Here is a 19,347-nt window from a genome sequence, read left to right as displayed (position 1 = left end):
TCCAAACTAAATGGAGCTGAATTGCATTATGAAAACTGAATAATTTGGCTTGCCTCTGAAAACACAGGCTTTATATTGTTAAAAGGCTTATAATTTAGTTGTAATCTAGGAAAATTTAGGACATAAAAAGAAAGATAAACAATAAATCAATTTATGGTAAAACAGGATATACCAGTTACCCCAAAAATGTGCTAAAATCACTAGGGTCTCAGGGTTCCAGAAGAATGAATCATCATCAAGTGCATGGATACCAGAGAAATTGCATTCCATATTATAATCTGGAATTTTAGGAAGAATAGGACTCTTTGGTAAATGACTTATTTGAAGATCTCCTCAATTTAATTTGAGGAGGTATTCTTATAAATTTCTCCCATTATATTTCCAAGTTAAATCTCACTCTTCTTCATCCCAGGCACAGAGTTTGACTTTCCTGTTAATTCTTTCTTTCACTGAGATTTTCACTGTCTCTTGCTTTAAGTACTAAGTACAGCCAAATATCAGGTGTTTTGGGAATGAAATACTGCATTGCCATTGAAGAAAGAACAGATGGCAACAAAAACAAGGATTAAAAAAAGACTGTGCTTTTGTTGTCTTTTTTCCCAAAAGAGTTTTTGTTTTGTAAAAAATATAGATGTTTTATCTTTGACATACACTGATTTATTTCTTGAAAGCAACATAAAGCTTTTTATTTTAAAAATAATATTTGCTCTCAGAAACTCTGTAGACACCAATCTTTACCTGTTATGTTTCAGATGTTTTATCACAGTCTATAGAGATTCAACTGGAACAAGACACAGATGATCCCTGACTTCTCAGAGCAAGGACAACTTGTCTATAAGGTAGTGAAGATTAGAGAAAAGGAAATGGGAATTTTCTGTAAAATATCTGAAGTGTCATGGGGGCGTGCGGTGGGGGCATGTGGGAGACTGTGCCAGGGGCATTCAACCATGTTAAGGAGCAATCAGAGAAGGCTCCACAGAAAAGCTGGTATCTGGTCTGTAAAATGAAAAAGCAGGCTTAGAATTTGGGTAGGTAAGGTAGGGAGGAAGAGTGTTCCATGAAAGGGGAGAGGAAGTTCAGTGTCCAGGAGGTGAAGAAGCATGCATGATTGAGGAACTGAAAGGATTAAAATGACTAACGCTTAGAGTGAGTGCCTGGTGAGAATTTGAGAGAAAAGGGCTAGAGTTAGGCAGAATCCATGTCATCAAGACAAACGAGGCAAAGCTATTTAGAATTAATTTTAAAGGAAAATCACTTAAACAAGGTATAATATAATTAGATTTGCATGTCAAAAAGATTACTCTAAATTCCTAGTGTGGTAGAGAGGGAATGACTTCAGGTAAGGGGAGTGGTTAGGAGGCCATTGCGGTAATCCATCTGAGAGGTGATCAGTGGTGCTGTGGACTAGGGTGGTGGAAGTGTGAATGCAGAAAAGAGGTGGTTTTGAGAAATCGTGAGGGAGAGGGGAGATGTGGTGATTGCATGTGAGTGAAGTTCAAGGAAGAATCAAAAGTGACTCTGACTTTCTTTCTTTCTACAGCAGTTGGGTTCTGTTTACTGAGTTAAACTTACTGAGGTGTCCAGGGCGTTTCTCTATTATTAGGTACCCAACAAAACTCATCCTGTGTGGGAAAGAAATCTCAGTCTTTGAACTCAGAAGGACTTGGGTTTAAAGTTGTTGCCTCCAACATGTACCTTTGGCAAATTAATGTAAGCTGTCTGAGTATCTATTTTCCATAAATTGCTAATAATAATACCTAACCCCGAGTTCTTAGAGCAATTAGGACTAACACACATAAAAAAGCTGGCATAGTGTCTGTCAAGCAGTAGGCTCTCAGTATTGCTGTAGTTACCTACTTATGTGCTTACCATCCCCACTGTAATGCAAGCTTCCTGACAGTAGGAGGACACTGCCTGCTACTCATCTTTGTAGCCCCAAATACCTGGTTAAGTGCCAGTGCACACTGGGGAGTCAATAAATATTTGTTGAATGTACAAATAAGACTACTACCACGTAGACAATTTGGTTTCTCTTTTAGAACTAATTTGGCATAAACATGATAAAAATAGTAACCCAAGTTGAGATTACTTGTAATCTCAAATTTTGAATGCTACTGTTACTTCTGTTAAACATGAAGGCTCAAAACTGTTTCTGTTAATAGAAGGATGCATCCTGTACTTCACTAGATGGCACCAAACTATTGCCCTAAAATAGAACTAACCCGAGGAAGTGTGTGTGGGGGGTGTGGGTGGAGGGCTGGAAACCTGGAAAGCCTGATTATAATCTACATTAAATATCTATTGGTGATCTCAGGGGGTGTGCAAGAGCTTCAACTGTGCTTTTCCAGTCAAATTCTCACATGCATACAATTATATTTTGCATGTCTAGGAATGTGATATGTTTTAATTAAGCACAGGGGACTTGACTCAGTCCCTCATAGAGAAAATTAAGCACTTTTAGGAAAGTACATTACTGTACCTCATTCAGGCCACTAGGATGCATTGCTGTTGAAGCATCTTTTCTAATTTCTGTCTTCTCTAAAACTTTAATTCCCTAGTAGAAATAAGCTGAATGGTGCCCTAGTGGTCTCAATGACTTGTGATTCCTTCAGCACCTTATTAAGTTAAATTTTGCAGGCAATGACACTAGTTTGTTTTTTAGTTTCTTAAAATTCATGTGATGTGCACCGTGACATCTTCCCTAAAAGCAAATCCACTGAAAAGGTGAGTGGAAATGTATTCATCACGGCTGCAATTTTACTTTCTTTCCCCAGCCCATTTTTACCCTCTGCTAATTGGCTGTGTGTGTTTAGAGGCTTTTGTGAAGAATAAAGATGCCATTGATGGATGAGCCTTATTGCTCCTGTTACTATATTGCTGATGTCATAATTATCCAATATCCCACTCTAGATCTGAGCAGCATAGCAGCTGGATTTTAGACCTTTTTGGAACATTGAACCCCTGATATGTTTTTTTCTCTACATTTCCTGTGAATGGTCCTGATGTTATTTAACATCTGTTTTCTGAGTCTGTGTGCTCTGATATTTTGATATTCAGGCCCTTATTTATGAGATACTGCCGGGCATGGAATTAAAAGAGTTCACAGAGATAGCTTGGTCCCGTCTGTACCAATTTTCAGGAATTGTAAAAACTAAGTAAAGTGTTAATCAAATTATAACTTAGTGCCACACAAAATTGTTTGTGTTTTCTTCTGTAAATATATGTGCCTTATCAGGTGCTTCCTTTGAAACTGGAATAATTCTTTTTTTAATGAAAAATATGAAGATTCACTTATGTATTTTTTCAGGAACCATGTGGCTTTAGATTTCACAGTGTTAGGGCTGTCTGTCTCTACCTGGACATGTTTTCTACATTGTAATTAAGCATTGTGGTCCAGTTGATAGACATCCTCTCTGCTCAAGAGAGTCTCAGTAAGTGGTTTTGATTAATTGACATAAGCATGGTATGATGGAGAAAAGTACCCAGTTCTTGGGACAAAAGCATAAATGAGTTAAGAGTCATTGCTTGTGGCACTGGCCTCTGTACTAAGTGAATAGGGATCTGAGGGCCGCTAATAATCTAAAGCATTATGATATGAGAACTGTTTTCAATATTTTATAAGGTCATATCAATTAACTCCAATAGCAATCATCTCATTAAATAAGAAAATTAAATGCTAGTTTTATTGCTGTTTGATATCTATATTGGTTGCTAGATTTTATATTTTTGATTAGTTAAAATAAAAATAAATGTTAACTAATTAATATAATTTATTTGATAGTCACAGTCTTTCAAACTTTGTTGTCCATGGGGGAAAATTAATAAAACAAGTCTGTGACATATATTACAGATCACAGTCCTGAGGCCTAAGGACACCATAGAGACATTATCCATGGTTCAGTAAGAAGGAATAGGATGAATCTGTGTCTACTTAGATTAACCTTCTTTGTCCCAAATATCATTTTTAATATTGGAGGAGATTCTGTGTTGGGAGTTATATGTGGATTAGTAAAAACAAATTGGGAGTTATGAAAGAGCTGAGAGGAATGTAGAATTTCCTAACTGTGGTGGACATTATTTCCAGCTAAGTAAACTCAGACAGAGTGTATGTTAGAAGTGAAGTTCATTTGTAAAGTAGAGCAAATCCCAAGAGTTTTCCATGTTAATCCTTCAGAAACATAACTGGCACACTTTAAGGTTCAAGGTGATTACTAGGTGTAGAACCTTTCTGTTGCCTGTCCTTGTTTATTAGTTGAGTCCATTTGTGCTAAGTAGGTGCCTGGACTTAGCATACAAAGCCAATGGCTTGGGTTTATTGTGAGATACTAGGAATGACAGAGTGAATAGATTCTCAAGGTCTTCAATGGTTCATCAACAACAAATGGACCTCTTCCAAATCAAATCAAAGCCCTACACAGATTAGTCCTATGTACTGTCATTTACAGAATATCTTTACCCAGATATGTTATGGGCTAATAAATATGCATTTGAATACTCCTTTGAACCCCTAAAGTAACTTTTAGGTATTGAGAGCACTAAAACAATTCTTGGTTTGGGATTTTCTTCTTGTTTGGTGCAGACATCATCTGGCAAGCTATAAAATGAATCTGTTCATTGAACTAAAAGTATTTCTTGATTAAAAAAGAATAAAATATGACAGCAGAATTTCTTTATGCAGTAATATTTACCTATTTTCTGTTAGCAATAAACTCCACAACTTGAATTATAAAAACACACCATATAAGGGAGTTTTTAAGTGCTGTATTAAATAAATGACTTTTCCCTTGCTTAATCTTAATCAGTCCTATGCCATCTTGACACAAATATGTGGCTAAAAGAGATCATTGTTTTGCAAGTAAAGGGGATTGTTCTCTGCTACTTGTTGAAATACCTAATATTTACTCTGTTGAAAGTTTAGAAATTGTTACTATGACTGCTTATAGAATTAATTTATTCAGCAAATATTTACTGAGTAACTTTTCTTAGTTTTCTAGGCATTGGGAGATACAGTATTTAGAGTGAATATCATAGACGTACTTATTCTTATGGAACAGAAGTCTAGCAAAAGAGACATCCAATAACACACAAAATGATAATGAAACATGAAAAGTCCAATCATTGGTGAGATTTCAAGATTTGAGAGCACCTAGCAGGGATGCAGAGGATACATGGGGAGGGCAGTGAAAATTCAGGTGAGACATTACATTTAAACTGAGACCTGCAAAATGAATAGGAGTCTGTCACATGTGGCAGGTGAAAGTATGTTTATTGATAAAGCAAGGATAAACAGGGGAAAGAGTGTTTCAGGAGAAGGAACAAACAGCTTCTCAATATGGCCCCATGGTTAGATTGTAGAGCACATGTGACTGGGACATAGTGTATGAGGGGAGAAATGGCAGGACCTAAGATGGGAGTTGTAGGGAGTGCCACAGTGAAGGGCCTCCTAAGCCATGGGCTGTATCCTAGGGCATAAGGGATTCATAGGAAATTTTAAATAGAGGAAAATAATTTCAGACTTGTACTTAAAAAAAATCCCTTTGGCAATAATGTGGACAGTGGGTAGAGAAGAGCAAGTCATGGAATCTATTGGAGTCATGATTATTAGGAAACCAGTTATAGGTGAAGAAGTATGGGCCTTGCATGATGAGAAATAAGGAGCTGAGGATTGCTGCACGTGTGTTTAGCCTTAGGAGTTTATGTTACTGCCTTCTGATAAATTCTGTTGGATTCTCTTGGAAATCCTGAGATGACTGCAGTGGGGCCTCCGATGTGGTGATTCCCCACTTTGTTTTGAGGCTGTGATTACTGAATGCAACGTATTGTATTTTAGCTATCTTTTTTTATAATTTGGATTGCATCTGTAAAATAAATAGTCTTTAAACTATTTTTGTAAGTCATCCAAATTTTATTTTGTGTTTACATTTATGCTCTGAATGTTTCTTTACTAGAAATTCTTTACTCCTCTTCCCAGTTTATTTCCTATTCCAGAAAAGTTTTTCTTACCTTGAGAGAACACTTTCTATGGTTGTTGAGTCCCCCTCACCTAACACCATCATATCACAGCATGTCAACAACTAAAATACTATTCCTAAATGGATTTACAATCCCTCTTAGTCAATTCATGAACACTTATTTATTTCACATTGTTACAAACTAGTCCCATGATGACTTCAACTGAGTGGCAATGGAAAAGGTTGTAAACTCAGACCAGGTGGAACCACACATTTTAGGAGTCAAAAATTAAAGTTCATTCCCCATGTCACATGCTTGGCCCCTTGTAGAGTAGTGAATATGTATTTGAGTAGGTACCTCCTTTTTATATCTGGAGTGGATCAGAGCAGCAGATGGCAGCTCTGCATAGTAGAGAAATTGTATTCATCTCCTTATCATTGCTGTTTCACATTTGGTCCCAGGGCAATGGCCTTTTCCCCAGTCTCTAGCTTTCTCTACTGCCAGAAATGGCTTTCCTCTTCCGTGGCCACACAGTGATTGACCGTCACTGATACTCTGTTTGGAATAAAGCCTATTTCCATTAGTGTGGCCAATAGCATTGCTGTATTTGCCAGACCTCTTATTTCAAGCCACCGCGGTTAACAGGGTGCTCTGAAAATCAGGCAACTGTTAATCAGATAACCTTGAATAACCAGGCCTGCTTAAGCCATCAAGGAACACTTATTTTACACTTAGAAAGCAGGTACTAGTTTCCCTAGAATTAGGAATTCATGACTATTTCCAAAATGTAAGAATGCAGTTGTCATTGAAACTGCTTAAAAACACAACCTGGACAGATGGAATTGTTCTACTCACTTAGCTTTTTCATGCAGTCACGAAGTCTGGTTTCCAAGCTAAGCACCCTTTGATGTAGTTCCTCATAGTCATAGGCTCCAATTTCCTCCTGAATTCCAGTGAGGACGGCAGACAGATTCCGGATTTCCTCCTTGAACTGGGTGATTAACTTGGCATCTGTTTTGTACTGTTCCAGCACAGGAATCAAGGGCAGGAGCTCGTCCATCTTCTCTTTCAACTCCTGTGAAAAGCAGCCAATTATTCATGAGAGTCATTTAAACAGATCAAACAGCAACATTCTTTTTCACATGATACTTAAGGGAGATTATTAAGACAGATTCACAATTGCTTATTGATTTTTGATTGAAATTGTGTATTTCGTGAGAATGTAAGTGGCTACATGATCATTAATAGTAAATCCACTTATCTCAGCTTTTCAATACAAGAACACCTCTTTAAATGGTTACTTGCTTATGAAACAGATTGATCCTTATCATAATTACAAAACTTCCTATGGTAGCAGTTCTGGGTTTATGTACTATCTTGCTTTCTGGTGGCATTTTAAAAAGTGAACAATGCATTATTTAGTTAGGAAATAGAAGCAGGGTCCATCTTCTAGTTACGAATTATTAGAAATAGGTCAAATATCCTGTTTTAGTCTATTTACCCATTAACTAATTATTAATAATATAGGGGTACTTACAGGAAATTTTGAATCCTGGAACAGCTTTTGCCTAACAGAATTTTTCCAACTTTGGGCTTCCACCACTCTGTCCTTCTACTCCTCCCTCTTTTTAATATCCTTCTTAGCACAGCATCATTAGGAAGGTAAGTTCAGCAAGTATAGTAAATCATGCAAAGCTTTTCAAAGCTCAAAGAAATGTATGTTGCTGTTTACTATTTTGAATTATTACCCATTCTCCGACTTCATTTGCCTTAGCAAACAAAGATAATTTAGAGCTCTTTATGTAAGGCAGAGTTGCTTACCAATGTAGTGAAATTAACTCTTTCAGGGGCTAAGGGGCTCATAATTTATGTAATAAAAGAGCACAGAGTTGTTTGAAACTGAAACGTTGATTTTGGTCTAGAGAACAAGAAGTATACTTTGCCAACACTGTTTCCCTCACTCCTATCTTGGGACTGAGCCAAACCTGTAGTTTCACTTTCAGTTTCTGAACGTGTCACCTTTTTTTCCTTTCTTTTAACTTGGTGGTGGTGGTCAGTGAAAACATTTTATGAGTTTGATTCAGTTGTGAGTTTATTGCAATCTATCGCATTCGCTGAAGAGCTGTCACTGCTATGATCATAGCAGAAACTATGCTGTATACTAACGAATTTAAGGAGCTGAAAACTGCATTTTACAATTACATTTAGAACATGTTATCACTATCAATGCATTAAGATAGCAGGAGCTCCCATTGCCACCCTGATTTATGGGCTTGTGTATCTTGGGGGGAATTTCCACTTGTTCTGTAAGATTGGAATACTTAGATTTGTCTGTATGTCCATGTTGAGTGGGAGGGGACAGAGAGTCTTAATAATGAGAAAGATTGATAAATATCACAGTCAAAAGGCAGAATTGCACAGCTTTGCTCATTTTAGTGGCTCCTTTTGAAATAAACTTATTAGTTTGAGCATTTTTTGCTATCCCTAAAGGAAGACACAGTTGCTTCATTAGGATTTTAAGGAGAAGAGTTCTGATGGTACCATTTGCTGCATATTATAGCAACTGTTACAATGAAGAGTTTTATATTCTAGTATGGGAATATTGAAAAGAGAGTAATTCAGTGTCACAATTTTGGTGGCATTTTATTTCCCCTGAGCTAAAAATTATATATGTGTGTGTGTGTGTGTGTGTGTGTGTATGAATTTTGGGGTCTTTTCAAAAATTTATAATTCAATTATTGGCAGTCAATTCTAACTCTGGACACTTGTCAGAGAGCAATAGAAAGTCCAACTGATGAACATATCAAATACTTAAAAGATTAAAGTAGAATAACACAGATCTGTGCTTACTTATCCTTTCTAGAATTTCATTTTCTACTATGTTGCTCTTATAGCAAAGTGTATACCTAGACTATCTTACCCAACCAAGATTTCTTCATATAAGAATGATAGTCTCAAGTATGATAACTAGAACAAGCTTTTTTATCATAAAGAATATAGAAGACACAACCTACTTAGATTTTTTGATAAGCTGAAAAGGGTGTGCCAGAGGAGGATTTTCTTCCAATTTAAAAGTATTCTTCAATGTTAAACTTACTTTTGGAATGTTCCATTTCTTCTTCTCATATATGGCACCTCAGCAGCTAGAGCAAAATCTGACTCATGATAGGACTTGGTGAATAAATACATTTAACAAGCATATATTGAGCATTTAATTATTATTATTAAATTTAATTCAGAGAGCTATAGTCTACTTGGAGGGGCAATATAGCATTGGTATTAGGAGGCTTAACACGGGAGCTGGACTTTGTAGTTCTGATACATATTAGATATACGATCCTGGACGAATTGCGTAATTTCTTTGTACATCAGTTTCTTCATGTGAATGATGGGAATAAACACAGTGTCTACCTTATAGGATTGTTGTGAGGATTAGATTAGTTAATATATAGTATATTTAAAGTGCTTGGAACTATGTGTTGAATATGTGTAATTCTTCAAGAAAATGATGTTATTATCATTATTGCTATTTGGAGTTTGACATACAAGTTCAGTATCCACGTGGATTACATAAACTAGGAAAAGCAAAATCATCATGTTCTATGGAGCTGCCTAAAAATTAAGTTTTCTTACTGGTGGCTTGGCTTCTGCTAGGCAAACTTATAGAATAGGCAATTTTCTCTTTTTTTTTTCCTCTCAGCCTTGTATCTTTTTGTTTCTTTGTCTCCTCTCTTCTCCCATAAGTTCCCATAGATGCACACGCGTCATCATTTGTCACCAACTCTGCCAGCCCTGGTACTTGCAAACTGTCCCTTGGCGTCACAGAGTTCTGTATTGTCCATCTGAGCTTGAATGATTTTCGCTCTGAGCCAGAAACCCCGAGCTTCTCTCCTTCTGCCCGGCTTCCTTTCTGGGAATGCTCCCTATGTGCCGTTAAGTACCGGCTGATCATTCCTGCTTTGTTGATAGCCTTAGCATCGCATCAGGCTCACGGTATTGCTCTATCGTCTACACCCTAACCCTGAATATTGAAAATTGACATTGAACATCTTTTGGTTTTCTTGATCTCCTCTGTAATTTAGTATTCTCTGGGGAGGAAAGTGGGCACTAGTCCAAAACCATTTTCTTGAATATTGCCAAGTCTTGTAGCTCTTCCCCTGAACTTCTCTAAACAAAATTAAGAAAAGTTAATAATTCTTCCCTTTGTGCCATTTTGATGTTTATGCCTCTTTTTAGTGTCAAATTTTACCTGCCTGTTTGTTAGTTGTCTTTCATAGAAGAGACATTATGTATTATATACCCAGCAGAGGGCCCAACACTGCCTTGTACACAGTATGTGCTCAATAAATATTGGTTAAAATTAATTTATTTGCTTTTCAGCCTTATACTCTTCTGTGTTTACCATTCCCCCATAATTTCTCTATTCTTCTAGTTTACTCATTCTCTTATTTCCAATAATCTTTAAATTTATTTTTATCTTCTAGGCCTTGCTCTAATTTGTTATCATTTCTTAACCTTCTGGCTTTGTTTACTTCTCTCTTCAATTTAATCTCATGATTCATCACTTTAGCCCCGTCTCTTGTCAATACCCTGAACTTTCTTACCCTCTTGTCCTTCTGTTGTACCTTTCTGGGAAAACTTTAAAACTGGTTCAGTGCAAGATTGTTTTTTATACCTTTCTACTCAGGCTCCTGAGCACCACTGAAGAAAATTACAAAACCATGCTAATTTCTGCCATATTAAACTGTGTCATGCAGAGACCCTGTTTCATGTCCCTGACTAGCTCCCTGCCAATCATAATTTTGTATGAAAAGCACTTCTAATGTTTGACCAAGAACTTGGATTCAGGCCCACTCCCTCACCATTAGCAGTGTATCTCACTTCCTAACTGGCAGGGAAAGCAGAGGCTATTATGCTTGTAAAATCACAGTATGTTTTATAAACTATGTGCCATGCCTTTGTAAGGCAGACTATTTCTTTTTAATAGAAGCTCAAATGGCATTATCATAGATTTTATTTTAATCTATGACAGTGTCATACATAGTTAATAAAAATCCACATAGCATGCTTAAAAGCATTGTTTCTCCATTTTCAGTGTTTCTAGATAATTACCAATAAACAGCTTAAAGTCTAAAAAAATACTTTTTTGTGGGACTTCCCTGGTGGCGCAGTGGTTAAGAATCCGCCTGCCAATGCAGGGGATACGGGTTCGAGCTGTGGTCTCGGAAAATCCCACATGCCGCGGAGCAACTAAGCCCGTGCACCACAACTACTGAGCCCATGTGCCACAACTACTGAAGCCTGTGCTCCTAGAGCCTGTGCTCCACAACAAGAGAAGCCCGCGCACCGCAACGAAGAGTAGCCCCCGCTCGCTGCAACTAGAGAGAGCCCGCGCGCAGCCACGAAGACCCAACGCGGCCAAAAAACTAAATTAAAAAATAAACAAAATAAAATAAATAAATACTTTTTGTATCAAATTGTGAAACAACCCTTGTTTATGTGCTGTTAATAATGGTATTATTGCCTCTTTTAATAATTCATATTCTCTGTATTTCTCCTCATATTAGCAAGGCATAAAATCATCAGAAAATCTTTGATAAATTTAATTATTAATTTTCCTAGATTTACCATTGTCATACATATTGAAATGCCTTTAAATCTATCCAGAATCTCCGCCTAGCTCTAGGAGGGTAAAGCTCTTTTTATAGCAAGTCTTCTATGCATTCCTACCAGCTAATGGTCAGTTTCAGTGGAGAGATTATTGATGTCCCCAGTGAATTTTGAACCTTGCATATATGGGCTGATGTACAGTTATTTCTAGCTGAGTGCCATGGTGGCTCTACATCATACTCAGTGTCCCATTTGGACTGACAAGATTGCTGAAGTCAAACTTACTTGAAAATGCTTGGTCATTAGTGTCTTCCGGTCATCTTCAATCTGCCGAAACTTGGCCTTCAGCCCTTTCATTTGGGTTTCCATTTTTAGAACATATTGGAAATCTCTCTGAGTTCTCAAGTTTAAGACTTCAATAGACTGAGACATGTTTTGAACCTGTTAAACAAGAACATTGGCATTATTGTCTTTTTACAGGTATATACAGTCACTACTGAAGTAGCAAAAATGACATTAACATTAAAAACTGGAAGTGCCAAATCCCTAATTGCATTTCCACAGGACATACTTTCAGAAGGCTAATTCTTCATGATAAACATTCAAATAATTTAGCAAAAGAAAACTGTACCTAGGCAGGAAATAATAAAATGGACATTCTAGCATTAGAAATGACTAAATATTAATAAGATTTTGATATATCAGAAAAATAAATTTAAAAAATAGAATATTCATTCCAGAGCTTAGTAAGCTTATCATGGCTCAATCTGTTAAATGGTAAGTTGTTTCTTTAAGTACTGACTCTGACTTCCTCAGGGTCTGGGATGCTTAGCAATTGTGGATGGTGGTGAAGTGTCCAACAGATCTAGCATGCATTCATTCCAGTACAGTTACTTCAAGCTGCATCTGAAGTACTCCCAGGGGTGAGGCTGAACTGAGCAAGATGAGTGGTGGTAGCGTTGGGACACCTCCTAACTCAGAGACCATACTGTTTAAGAGACTTGGAAATTGGCCACTGCATTAAGTGTTTGGTAGATAGGCAATAAATATATGTTAAGGTGATGGCACCATCCCTAGTTCATTGAGCCCCAGGCTATTTAGAAGTGGGAAATAGGTGACCTATAAAGCATGTAGAAATGAGGAAAGAAAGACTACTCTAATTCTTATGGCAGCAGAATCTGGAAAACAAAGTGAAAGCCTCTAATAGGAGGAGAGCTATTAAATGAGTTGAGGAATAGAATATGACTAAACTAATTTAATTATACAATAGAGCTCTATACTTTGGTACTCACAGTATTGTCTACAGAGCAACAACTTGGCATCACCTGTGAGCCTGTCAGAAATGCAGAATCTTGGGGCCCAACCCAGAGCTACTGAGGCAGACTCTTCATTTTATCAAGATTCCCTAAGTGATTCTTATGTTTATACATTTTAAGAAACACTGCTTAACATGGAGGAATATCCATGAGAAAAGTAAGTGAGAAAAGCAAATGTAAAGATCTTTATATAATTTGAATCCTTTTATTCTAAATAAAATTCACCTCTCTCCCGCCCTCTCTCTTTCTCTCACTATGTCTCACACGTACACACACACACACACACACACACACACACACACTTGAGCACACATATGTAAAAGAAAGCAGTATATAAGCAAAAAACATGGAGAAAGATATGGAAGGATTAGAAGAATACATATTAGGTGATTAAAATTAGTTTTCTGGTGGGGGGTGGTAAGGTGTGGGTGAGAGGAGAAGTAACAAAATAAATATTGTAGAAAGAGGTCCCTGGTAAATATTGTATATAAATTCATTTGCATAGAATTATATTTTATATTCATAAATGAATACATGAAAGCATGGGCTCAAAAATGGGATTTCAGATGAGTTTTACCTCATTTCATATATTTTTATGCGTTATTCCATGTATTTTAAAATAAACAAGTATTATTTATGTAACACATAAAAAAGTTATTTTCATTGTAAAACCTTGTGAGTTACAAATAAGGAAGGGATTTGTTCAGAGACAATTTCTGTCATCAGGTAAGTCACAAAGCTTAGTGGACCAGCTAGCTTTAAAGAGCCTGTTGTCAATATATTCCTCAGCATTGGAACATTCAGAAAAGGCAGTGAATTCTGCTGCCTTGGCTTGCCTCAGTTCCTCCACTTGTTTTTGTTTTTTTTTTTTTGTCAGAGAAGGTCATATTTTTCTGTTTCTTTTTCTGCTGTCTTGATCCATAGTCCTGTCCTTTATAAACCCTGTCTTTTCGGGACATACTACAGTCTAGCTTATATTAAATCTAATTGTGTAATGTGTGTGAATGGGAAACAGAAAAGTGGCTGCCCTTCTGTAAACTCATTGAGGTTAGAATCTGTGTCTTATTCATACCTTTTATTCCCAAGACCTTACACAGAACTAGGCGCAGAATAATTGCTCAAATATTTATTGGGTAAAATTATCTTAGGCTTCCAACAGTAGTAATATGTAACAAGTATTTTAATATTTTACCAAAAGTATCTTTCTCCTGTCACTGGTTTGGCTATAGTATTACATGACCCTCAAATATTTCTTAATTTACTATCATTCATACATTCAGAAAGCTTCATTTAAAAAAAACTTTGATGCAGCACAGAATTACTGAGGCAACGTTGAAAGCATGGTAACTGCATCTTAGATGAATGCAATGCTTTCAAAATAATTTTCAACTCCATTATGGTTAAGCATGAATAAAGAAAAGCCATTTGTGTTAAAGAAACTATCTACACATTTAAATATGGCATTTGTCTATGAAAACACGCATCTCTGGCATATCCAATATTTTCCTAGGAATTCTGTGTACTTAGGCAGAATCCATACAATTAGAAAACGATAGGCAAGTGAGATATCCTGGATAAAGTTAAAACAGCCTCTCTTATTTTGCCTCTAACTTACCCTATCAATTTAATTTTCAACTTTATTTGTGTTATGCGAAAATGCACTGAGATAATTTTTGCTGAGACTTGATTGTGACCTTCAAGCAGAATCACGTATAATTATAAGAGCTACATTTGGGGTGATGGCTAGAGATGGAGCTGTCTAACTGGGGAGGATGGTTCTGGGCTGCCTTTTGCTTTTCCTGCTGGCTGTACCTAGGACTGTTTAGTTTCCCACTGGTTATGGAGACCCACTGAGAATCAGTTTCCTGGTGATACTTGAGATTGGATCCCCATGATTACACTTGTGGGAAGGAGACTCATTCCTCTTTTAGTCTGCTTATCTCTGATGTTCTGCTATTCAGCTGTCTACACATGCCCCTGGGTAGACTGTCTACATAGTGTGGCAAGCTCATTGTTACTCTTCACTGATAATGTTTTGAACTCTTTATTTACCTTGGTTCTTTGTATAAATAAAACGTCTGAGGCCTTTCTGAACTTAAACACAAACTAACTTAGATTTTCACTCTCATTTATAATTAGTGTGGAGGCTACTTGAAAAAAAGAAGCCCTACAGTTCAGTATGCTTGGATAGGGTTGGGATTAACAAAAATAAACAGGGATTTCTTTACTGTAGGTCTTCACAGAACCTTTAGTATTAAACCGTATGATGGAAATCTTCAAGAGTGAAGTACCATGTACCGTGTTTCTTAAAATTATTTTATTGGAGGATATCATCAGCATCCTATTCCAAAAATCACAGTTTAGGAAATATTGACCTAGACAATGCGGGCCTGTACAGAGATGCTACATAGCTAACAGACAAGCATTTTTTTTTTAAGTGAAAATTTTTAGTTTGTATACACTAAGACCTGATGTATTGTGAAACCAATTGTAATTTTTCTAATATTCAGTAGTATAAATACTTGTTCAAAATATTTGACAGAGCATCAGTTAAATAAGTGTGGGTACCACCAGTGGCATTTTGAATGACACTGGCATGGTGTTGAGAAAATGCAAAGTTGATCTGGTATGGCTCCACAGTCTACTGGTTGAGTGACACTGATAAGTTTTTTAGCCTCAAAAAACACCAGTTTCCTTTTATGTAAACTTAGAAGGGCAACAACCTCTGCTATAAGGTTTGAATGGAGCAGATACAAATATAATAGATAGGAACTATTGTTATTAATATTATTCTCAATAAGAATATTCCCTTATTGTAGACTAAATCAATCCTTTGGTTAATAATGACATGGGCTGCTTAACGGTCAGGCTCCTATTTGCCTTCTGGTACCTTGGATATTTGTAAAACTATAGAGAAGCCAGCAAGCGACTGGCTCAGTCTGCATAAGGAATGCTGCTTTCAGATGTTTTTTCTTTGGGTCAGTGCAGCAAACCAGTGCTACTTACTTCCTTCAGGCCACTCTAAATAGTACACACAATTTATTATTCCTCTGTTTCCATAACACTACCAAATGGTGAATTTGCTTAATCTAACCTGTGGTGACCTTGATTTTGTTAATAAATTTTGTTTTTTGTCATTTAGGTATTGATGCATTTTTTTAAACATCTTTATTGGAGTATAACTGCTTTACATTGTTGTGTTAGTTGCTGCTGTATAACAAAGTGAATCAGCTATACGTATGCATATATCCCCATATCCCTCCCTCTTGCGTCTCCCTCCCACCCTCCCTATCCCACCCCTCTAGGTGGTCACAATGCACCGAGCTGATCTCCCTGTGCTATGCAGCTGCATTTTTAAAGGTGTGATTTTCTAGAATTTCGTTAAAACGGTAAACAAATTGCCTATTGGATGGTATGGTCATATAAACTTCAGTGATTGCTTCAATCAATCCCCTTAGTTGTACTTTTCATCCTTTACTAATTCCTGGTTTTATCATAGCTCTGGAATACATTTCCCTCTGGACATGAAGAGAGTATTATCCACTTCCTGACATTCATAGTTTATTTGAATTTTTCAGCTGATTTTTGAAGAAATGTCCAAGTCTATGTGTGGGTGTGTGTATGCAATGCTGTACTGAAAATAGTAACAGAAATAAGATTATCGAGTCTAAGAAAATGTTTCTCATCATAGTTGATGTAGAAAGAAGATATTTTTGCGTAGAAAGAAGATATTTTTGCGTAGAAAAGAAGATGGAGTAGAAAGTTAGTAATCTGAGAGGAAATACAAGTTAATAGAAAAGCAAAATTGGATTTAAAAGATTAAATCTTTTTACCAAAATAATTAATTTCCCTAGTAACCAAACAATATTAAACTATATGTTTGAACTTTTTCATAGATATAAAGAAAATCTATGAAGAGAAGAATAATCATAGTTCATATGTCATGAACAGTTTTAACAGTTGAGAGGCACGTTAGCTGGGGTCATTAACTTGAATGACAGTTACATTTGCTCTTGTTTAGGGGACAGATATTGAAGGAGCAGGGAAGACTGGATCTTTTTAAAAAAGAGACTTAAGAAGAGAAAGCAAATAGGTGATGATGACCCCAAGGATAAGGGCAGAAAAAGCAGACTGATCTCTGTATGAAAATATGAAAATAAGTCTTCTTAAAATCCTAGGGCATCAATATACTTCCAGGTAATGTACACTGAGGAAAGTTGTTTTAATTATATGGCAGTGGAAGAGAGTTACTGTAGCTAGACTTAAAATTGCATAAACTAGGGATGTCTGTATTAACAAATTAAGTGCTTTCATTTTTCTAGCTTCTCTTAATTTTCTGTTAAAGCTTCCTATTCAGTGCTATAATTGTGTAAATGATCATGGAAAGGATATTTCACAGAGTGAATTGTTGAGCATGATATCCTCTAAAAACACATACTACCTAATATATCTTTTTATCCCTGAAGATATTTAAAATTCAAATATGTTGTCATCCTTCCATCGCTCTGGCCACCCCAGCTGTCCAACTATATTCAGAGGCCAACACAGTGAAAGTGTGAATGAGGAAAACTGAAAGAACCATTCATTGTTTTTTTTTCTCCCTAAACTAAACATAAATAACCTTTCATGAGATGACTTTCATCTGTGAAAGAGAATAAATCAAGGGCATTCTGCATTTGATTGTTATGGATCCGGCTTAAGTAAATTATATGGAGAGAATGCTATTGAATGAAATTGAAGAACTTAATGTTCAAAGGAATGACTTAGAAAATGATGTTAAATGCTTGGAATTATTCATTATCTGTCCAGATAGCTTGCATATTGTATGCCATTATTTTAACTTCCCTGCAAGATTGTTGATGAGATCGAAAAGTATGAGCTCAAAGAGCCTAGTGTGATTCTGAAAGTTGAGGCTAAATTTCTGTCATTGGAATAAGACTTCATACTATTTTCTTCTTAAGGAGACATAGACTAGATATTAAGAAATATGACAGAAAGCTAGTCTTAAGGCAAGATTGGGACAAGTAAAAGTCATATAAATAGAACAACAGAGCAGGAATCTTGAGGTACTACTTTCAAGGAAGGGGAAAGCATTTATTTGAGAAGGGGGACAAAAATTGGAAGAACCCTCCTCACTACTACCTGCCTTCCCATAATTTCCTTTTCAAAGAATGGTAGATTTCAATAAAAATATTCACAGGGGACAAAGGACACCTACCTTTTCCAGCAGCTGGCGAAGCTGCCTGCTTTTGGCATCCCGGGAGCACAGGTTTTGTTCTGGAGCAACCACTGTGCAAATGCATCGTCCATCAGGATCCTGTGCTGAGCTGTATACCTGCCATCCTTCTTTGGGACTAATCTGAGTCTGAGGAAATCAATAGCACAAAACACAGAAAACACAGACAAAGAGAGAAAGAGTGTGGGTTTGTATAATTGTAAGCAAAGCATGTTTTTTTTGGATATTTAAAGTTTGTGATTTTATTCTCTAAAGTTAAAAAGAAAGAGATTAAATAATTCACATAGGCAGCACAGCTTCATTCAGTTATACCTTCCTTTTCAGTGCTCAGAAGGAGAATCTTTCTTTTTCTTTTGATTCCATATTATTAACTATTTATTGATCCTACACCACTTCCTAATGCTTTCTGTCATATTTGGACAATTTAATGCAACTTTAGAAGTATCTACTAAATATTCAATACTTAGTCACATATCACCAATCTTTCTACACAGGGTCTGTTAGCTTGTCTTCCTCAACAGTAAATGGTAATTAGTAGTGTGTATTTTTCTGATTATTACTCATGTGTGATATGCTGAAGCAAAGTCCTCTCCCAGAGAGCTTCTCATGTATTGAAGGGTCAATTATTAATAAAGCTGGAAAGGTATCACATGAGAATATAGGGTAAAAATAATTAGACCAGCATTGTTTTGCAAAGGATATAGAGTCTCAGAAGAGTTAAAGATAGCATTTTGGCATAGGCCGCCGAACTGACCTTCCCAAATTACTTTTGTGCACTTCTCACCCAAACTCACTAGAACCCTATCTTAAAGTGACATTCCTGTTCTACTGCAGTCTGCCTCCTATTGTTTCTAGTTTTTCTGTATCTTCCTATAAGAAACTTCTTTCCAACCAAATTGGTCTTTTTGTGTCCTGAAAGCGTGCAACCTTGATTCACATCTTTGTATGTTACTCATTTTGTTCTCCTACTTGGAATACCTCTCTTACAAACCTTCAATTTACTCAGTCCTCATGGTTTCAGCCTCTTCTGAAGGATTGTCTGTGTTATTCATTAGGCACTTAATGTGTATTTTCTAGTATTGTTATCTGTCTTTCATATGTCTTTTTCAATAATTAGTCTATATCCAGCTACAAGATATATTGGCTACTTCCTATCTGCCATATCAAGTACATTCTATCAAGTACAAAAATCAGTAACTCATTTTTTGTCTAGTTATTTTTCAGAAGAACTCT

General features: G+C 36.4%; 1 protein-coding gene across 2 annotated transcripts in view; it reads right to left on the bottom strand.

Moving 5' to 3' along the window:
• The window catches only part of OLFM3 (olfactomedin 3), a 53,760-nt gene that overhangs the window by 25,910 nt on the left and 8,503 nt on the right, over window positions 1–19,347 (bottom strand). Inside the window, exons 4-6 of one of the 2 annotated variants that reach the window (XM_061186256.1) lie at window positions 18,097–18,237; window positions 11,848–12,003; window positions 6,808–7,027 (exon numbers count right to left, since the gene is read on the bottom strand). In XM_061186256.1, coding sequence (XP_061042239.1) covers window positions 6,808–7,027; window positions 11,848–12,003; window positions 18,097–18,237 — 517 coding nt within the window. Of the gene's footprint in view, window positions 1–6,807; window positions 7,028–11,847; window positions 12,004–18,096; window positions 18,244–19,347 lie in introns of both variants that reach the window. The other variant, XM_061186257.1, reaches the window with a different exon arrangement.

The sequence above is a fragment of the Eubalaena glacialis genome, chromosome 3 (genome assembly GCF_028564815.1).
Source record: "Eubalaena glacialis isolate mEubGla1 chromosome 3, mEubGla1.1.hap2.+ XY, whole genome shotgun sequence".
Classification (NCBI taxonomy): Eukaryota; Metazoa; Chordata; class Mammalia; order Artiodactyla; family Balaenidae; genus Eubalaena; species Eubalaena glacialis.
This window is presented reverse-complemented; position numbering and strand designations above follow the sequence as displayed.